Source organism: Marasmius oreades, chromosome 7 (assembly GCF_018924745.1).
Source record: "Marasmius oreades isolate 03SP1 chromosome 7, whole genome shotgun sequence".
Classification (NCBI taxonomy): Eukaryota; Fungi; Basidiomycota; class Agaricomycetes; order Agaricales; family Marasmiaceae; genus Marasmius; species Marasmius oreades.
Genome location: NC_057329.1, coordinates 2998009 through 3004494, shown reverse-complemented (window position 1 = coordinate 3004494; position 6486 = coordinate 2998009). Strand labels below are relative to the sequence as shown.

The 6486-nt window shown below is 47.2% G+C and overlaps 3 protein-coding genes across 3 annotated transcripts; 2 read left to right on the top strand and 1 right to left on the bottom strand.

Moving 5' to 3' along the window:
- Positions 1-869: 869 nt before the first annotated feature.
- On the bottom strand, positions 870-1175 carry E1B28_011710 (uncharacterized protein; the record flags this gene model as incomplete). Its single annotated transcript, XM_043156768.1, has 1 exon — positions 870-1175. One exon carries the CDS (start codon positions 1173-1175, stop codon positions 870-872), a length of 306 nt encoding a protein of 101 aa, XP_043006563.1.
- Positions 1176-2420: 1245 nt separating this feature from the next.
- E1B28_011709 (uncharacterized protein) lies at positions 2421-4607 on the top strand (the record flags this gene model as incomplete). The annotated part of the gene is made up of 16 exons (XM_043156767.1): positions 2421-2465; positions 2515-2528; positions 2581-2599; positions 2652-2671; positions 2730-2769; positions 2822-2843; positions 2896-2928; positions 2978-3088; positions 3140-3174; positions 3231-3264; positions 3325-3372; positions 3430-3710; positions 4259-4291; positions 4353-4383; positions 4436-4466; positions 4517-4607. 16 exons carry the CDS (start codon positions 2421-2423, stop codon positions 4605-4607), a joined length of 888 nt encoding a protein of 295 aa, XP_043006562.1.
- Positions 4608-4655: 48 nt separating this feature from the next.
- Positions 4656-5070, top strand: E1B28_011708 (uncharacterized protein; the record flags this gene model as incomplete). Its single annotated transcript, XM_043156766.1, has 4 exons — positions 4656-4713; positions 4773-4822; positions 4873-4926; positions 4993-5070. 4 exons carry the CDS (start codon positions 4656-4658, stop codon positions 5068-5070), a joined length of 240 nt encoding a protein of 79 aa, XP_043006561.1.
- Between the last annotated feature and the right edge of the window lie 1416 nt (positions 5071-6486).

Sequence of the window (6486 nt, the reverse complement as noted above, 5' to 3'; positions counted from 1 at the left end):
AGTTATGTTGAAATTATTACTATTTAGCATAACTGTTCAGTGACGAGAACCGCGTTGCTTCCATATACGTTTTGACAAGTATTCCTATTTCTTGTGCGTCAGAACGCAAAGAGAACAAGTACCGTGTTCACTCGAAAAAGTGTGGAAGCAGGCACGAAGCGCTCGATACTGGGCGCGTCGTCCACCCATCGATTCGAGGGGTTAACCTTCAAGTATCTAGCGATCTGAATGGCGAGGCCTGGTCTGTCGAGCGAGTCGGAATGAAAAACGCAGAGCTCGACGTTCAGATTTCGGTCTGTGTTGTATTTGATAGAAACAAGTAACAAATTCCAAACCTGAGTACAAAGCTCCGACCAGATATCCATACAATCCGCCAGAGTGCAAGAGGCAACGAGAAACAACAACGAGCATTTATTTCAGTACCAAATCCTCAATTGCATTTGAGGCCGCTGAAAATTGCAAGAATCCGGATTTCGTGGTTGGCCTTGCATGACCCGAACGGAAGAATTAACACACTCGGACTATTACATGGAACAGTCCGTCGACACCGTGGCCAGTAGGCAATGAACGTTGAACAGTTACGCCGCGGAGGATGTGATGGGAACCAATCCGGCAGGTTCAGCAACGGAGTATATGGCGTAGCGACTTGTTATGCGTAGTGATCTCGGACGATATTCCTTCAATCTCTCTTCAGGATAACCAGGAAAGGTCAAAATAGCGAAGAAGATCCATTGGCCAGGCCAGAGAATCCTAATTGTCAAGTCATCCACGTTTGCAGCGAAAACGGTGGGGAAAGCGACGATGGCGTGTCTAGGAACCAATCAGAGAATTAATGAGAGACATTGAAAAGAAAAAACGCTCGAAGAACTTCATATTTCAGTGCGTATCCAAATCTCGCTTGACGCTATCACAAAACCCCCCTCCGGACACCAATAACTTTCTGGGCGAAGGCGTTGGAACTTGCCAGTGTTGATTCGAACCTGCCTCGATTCCCATGGATAGGGATAGACAGACGCAGGCCCGTTGTATGAACTTGGGATTTCGAATGTTTTGAGGGCGAGAGCGTCGTCGTTGATGCTAAGAGAGCTCTTTCCCTGCCTTCCAGTTTTGTACAGTTTGGTGACCTGCAGCTTTTGCTGGCGTTGTTCGCAATTATCCTGCACTTTTTTTGGCATACAGAGGCTGACCCTCTACCTTATGTGTGTGTTAACCGTGTTGAATTTTGACGACGCGGTGCTCGCTGGTTCATGGGGAGCGACGCAAAGTCGAATGTAGTGAGGTCGCTGAGTCGACACTGGAGGGCGGCAGTAGGAGGAAGACAGTGTTCCCAACTCATGAACGTCAGCAAGTTCGTCTCGGGCTGAAGTGGGAAGACCTGTCCGAACACTGGGTACAACGCTAACGAGGTTGTGGATTGGAAAATTGGTTCGAATGAATTTTATTGATTTGAAGGAGATGAGTCTGACAACTTTTCGGAAGTCGAAAACGAAGCTTACACATAGTCGGAGACGCAGTCAAATAGCAAACTTGGCAGTCGCAAGTTCAACCGCACGACCTCTTCCCTTACGTAACTCTTCTTCAATTCCAGTCATGATAGCGAAAAAGCGAATTCCCAAGGGTCCTCTGATTGTCATTTGTTGTTGGCGATTCGACGAGAAAGACGGAGGTGTGCTGTAAAGCTGATGCAGGCGCAGGTGTTCAAGTTGAAGCCACGATGGTCGATTCTCCGCTATACAGGGTGAGGGTGAGTTCCAATTCGATGTGTCTATATCTTGTTTTTGACGAAGAGCTTTCGAGTGGACCGCTGGGGCTACACTCAACATTGAGTTTCGACTTCTTCGGGAGGATGAGAGGGGGGGATGTAAAAGAGGAAGCCGAGGAGTCAATATATTGTTCTTATGGCATGATGGTGGGAGATCCGTCCTCTTCATGGTGCCCTTTGACGGTCTTCCACAGGGACGGCCTGGTCCTGGATCAGGATTGAATGTGCGTCTATGAGAAATTTTGATACAAGTGACTTTATACTTACTTTGCTTCCAGGCGCGCCTCTGAATCCATGATTCGAAATAAACGTGTATTTTCGAGTTACACAGTCTCTCAACAAATCATTACCACGCATAGACAGTTTTGCAGTTTCGAGTTTGTGGCAGAAGACACGCAGTCGGAAAACGTTAATTCGTCTGCTGTTGCTCCTGTTGATATTGTGAATTATACCTCATGGAATCGCCAGTGGCGGACTTGAGCTCGATAGGACCGTGTCCAAGTACGTCTTGCGCTTTCACAATACCAGGTCGGGACTTGCTCATTCTCACACTGCCGATTCCACGGTCAGAAGGACCCTACTTATCGTCTTCTGACCAGAAACATATAAAAGATAGACTACCCTTTCCGATTTCGAGCTTCTTCGAAGCTCTGACACAATGGCTACTCAAGCAAATTCTGTTCCTCACCCTACAATTGTTAAGGTATTTCCGCACGATTAGGGGTTTCATTAAACTCACAATTCTACTTGAGGTTGACCCGTTTGTGTAAAATACTTTCCCAGAGAGTTTGTTTACTACCTAACGCTCGGTTAAACAGCCCAGCAGACCAACAGAAGGTATCTGTTATCCTCCTCTGTTCATTTCGGCTCTAATGACGGATCTCTTTAGGGAATTCATAACCGATGGCAGTACGTCGTGTTCACGGAGCATCTGAGAGTCAGCCGGGCACATAGTACGAACTTACAGCCCAGATATTCCTACATTCGCTACCGTTAAACCCGGACAGGTATTTTATTAGTTTATATTCGGAATTGCGTCCACTCAAATCGTCTTTATAGGTGTTCAAAGTTGAGTGTATGGGTAAGCACGACAGTTTTACTACTTCCAATCTTACTTCCTAATGACGGCACAGATTGTACCGGTGCACAAATCGGCAATAACGACAGTATGGGTGTTCCCCCTGGTATTATTCGACACTATTCAAGGTGTTACAGATAGTGATGATGTCATGAACACCGATTTAAGGCAAGTTCACTACCTTTCAGGTCCCATTGCAGTCGAGGGGGCAGAACCTGGAGACTGTTTAGTGGTCGACATTCTGGACGGTAAGGTTTCTGATATACGTTGTGATGCACCGAGCTAATCCCTACTCATAGTGACTCCGTTTGAGAAAATGCCGTGGGGATATACTGCATGTCCTCCTTGATCATGTGCATTCTGGCGATCCAATGACTACTTCTCTGTTAGGGCATATTCGAACGCAATACCGGTGGTCTCTTTGGTACGCCATATCAAAAGATCTCGAACCAGCTATTTACAACCTTTCCCTCTCTCTTGACAGCGCGGGAATTCAACAGTAAGGCTGCGAAAGCCATTTGGGACTTTCATGGTAGAACATCCCCCCATATTTTAGTTTACGGAATCCGTCCTCACGGCAACTTTGTAGGAGTGTATGCGACTTCGCGACATGTCCCTGGTGTCCGATTCGCGGGCGTGTCACACCCAGGTCTTATTGGTACCGCACCGTCAGCGGAACTGCTCGCTACCTGGAACAAGCGAGAAGGAGCATTGATCTCGGAGCACCCAAACGCTGTTCCTCCTGTTGCTTTCCCACCCGATCCTAACGGAGCGTACGTTGGACAAGACATTGACACGAAGGTCTTGGAGAAGATAGTTAACGAGGGCGCAAGGACGATTCCAGGCCGCGAGCATGGCGGAAACTGTGATGTCAGTGGCTTTCCTTTCCCCCTGTTTCACAGTGCTCAGAGTTGCGCCTTGGATTCTAGATCAAGAATTTGTCTAGGCGAGGCCAATTTCTGTCCTGTCGATTTGCCTCTTTTACCTCGTTTGACACAGAGGTTCTCGATGTTATTTCCCTGTCTTCGTCAAGGGTGCAAATCTTTCTGTCGGTGATTTGCACTTCTCCCAGGGTGATGTAATGATTTCTATTTCATTCTGTTTCAAGTCATTTCGTTGACGGTGTCGTCTTATTCTAGGGAGAGGTGAAGAAACTACCTCCCGCCGTGACCTAAACGATTGACCTATTATGCAGATGACTCTCTGTGGGGCAATTGAGATGGTAATACCAACATTTTGGTATTGGCGCCAGCGATCCTCTGACAAACAGCGTGTTTGTAGGCTGGTATCGTAACCTTCAATACCAGCATAATTAAAGGCGGTGTCGAAAAATTCGCTTTGAAGCAACCCATCTTTTTGGAAAGTATCCACCAACAATGAAAGTCACTTGTAATTTGTGTGCTCACACACGACAATAGCCTTCGCCCATTGATCCCCTCTACTCGCAGAAGGTACGACTTAAAGTTAAATCCTGTCTTATCTCTGAAGGCCTGATCCCCGGCGTAATGCTAGCTAATTTTTGAAGGTATCAGCGTTGACTGCCGTACGTCTTTTCATTCCCCGGTGTAAGCTTTGCGTGTCTAATACATAACCAGACGGAGATGGAAAACAATACAACATGGATGCGTACGTTTTAGTCCTCCATTTCAAAAGTACCTCTATCAATGATCGTACAGTACTGTTGCCTTCAAGCAGGCCGCTCTGAATGCCATTAATTATCTGCAGAAAGTACGACATCCCCTCCGCGTGCAGCGTGCTTCGAACTGATATTTATTATCTTACGCGATACAGCTAGGATATAGTGAGTAGTAAACAATGCCTTCCGTATCAGCATCAAGAAACCACTCTATTCGGTCAGCTCGCGAGCAAGCTTGTAGGTTTCATTACACTGTTCACAACCCACGAATCTACTTATATGTTTGCGTCTTCTAGACATCTTACTTTCCGCCGCCCCGATCGATAGTCATGTTGCAGCGGTTGTCGTACGTCCCCAATCTGCGTCCAACCTAAATCTAGCTCATGATCTCTACAGGACTCTCCTAACGCCTGCGTTACCCTGGCGTTGCCTATTGGAATCTTTGAACGTGTAAGTCGATCCCTTACCGTGACAGGCTCTCATCGCTCGCTGATTTGATGCTTTGTTCATGTATAGGACATCTTGCCCAAACCCGATGGCCTGGAAAAGCTAGATCTCGGCCAATGTGCAATCAGGAGTGACGGTGTAGTTTGAATGTATTGTTCTCGTACGGATAAGATATGAATTTTGTGTGAAAAGTCCTCCGTCTCATCGTACTTCCCCAAGTCCACAGGCCGTCCGTTTGAAGGGTCCTGCCAGGGTAACCAACACCTCCCCTAATTCCATCGTTCTCCTCAGGGCGTTACATCTACTTTTGAATTTTGAACCAGTAACTTGAAGGAATGGATGCTCTTGGGATGCTATTCGAAAAACGCGTTCAACTTGTCCCACTTGCTAGCGAGAGACAGGGAGTAAAGCTTAAAGTTCGTCGACCGCAAGTCAGTTTCTTTCGAGAATTTTGGCAGTCTATGGCCTCTCTAGGCAATGACTTCCCAATAACCCTTGGAGACTGGCTTTCGAAAACCCTTAAAGCAGATAACTTCCTGGCCGCGCTTGGTTTCGTTATAAACCAAGTGGCAAAGTGAGTCCCCCGGTTCCTTCTCATAAACAACTACATTGACACATGGAAGATAACTCTATTTCACTATCTAAAGGTTAATCAAGAGTCCCTTGAGACCTGGAAACTTGCTACCAACTTCCTGCGATGCAGCCCCGATTTCCACAACCACCCATGTTATGACTTTGTGATGTTCTCTACCCCCAATCTTGTTCAACCTCATCTTCCGGACCCAGTCGATGGACCTTCGAGCGGTATGTCTTTTCTGTGTGATACTTCTCTCTGCCAGCGTGCTCAAACTAGACTTCGGATCAGACAATTATAACCTCTGGACCGAGCTTGATTTGCCTACGTTATTAGATGTTCCAGAGCCTCCGAACCCTGAACCTGCTCCCGACGACATCATGCCTCTATGCATCGGCCAATTAGTCGCGCTTAATAACGAGCGAGAAAGTATTATTACCTGGAAAGGAAGACGCTAACGTTGTGCCCTTCATCTCATGCTGTAGGCGCAGATTCAGCTCTTCATTCTCTCTCTCCAGTTTCTTGAGGCAAGCCTTTTTATGAGTAGCGAAGGGTCCTCCGGGAGTGAATGGCAGCTGGCAGTATGGACAATGTTTCTTCGGTTTCCCGTCCGCATTGGGTACCCGTCGTTTGCGGCAAGCCTCGTTCGACATCTTTAACGAGGCGAGGGACCGTACGGAGCCTAAATTGTGTGCAGCAAGTTTTATACCAGTAACGACGGAGGCAATTCGGATAGTCTAGGGAATGCAAATGGTTTTTCGGTAGGTTGCGAGTTGTTTGGCAGTCTTTGCATCGAAGAGTTCACGGGGGGAACACGTGGACCTGTAGCAGAGAAATAGTCAAAGCTCCTCTCTATTCTTCGCGACGACTTTTCCATCGAGGGAGGACGATCATCTGCCACGCTGACACGAGTCTCTCGAATTTGCCAGTCGTCGGTGTTTCGGACATTAAAATCGTTTTCGGCCGATTGGACAGCTTTTGCTCGTTCA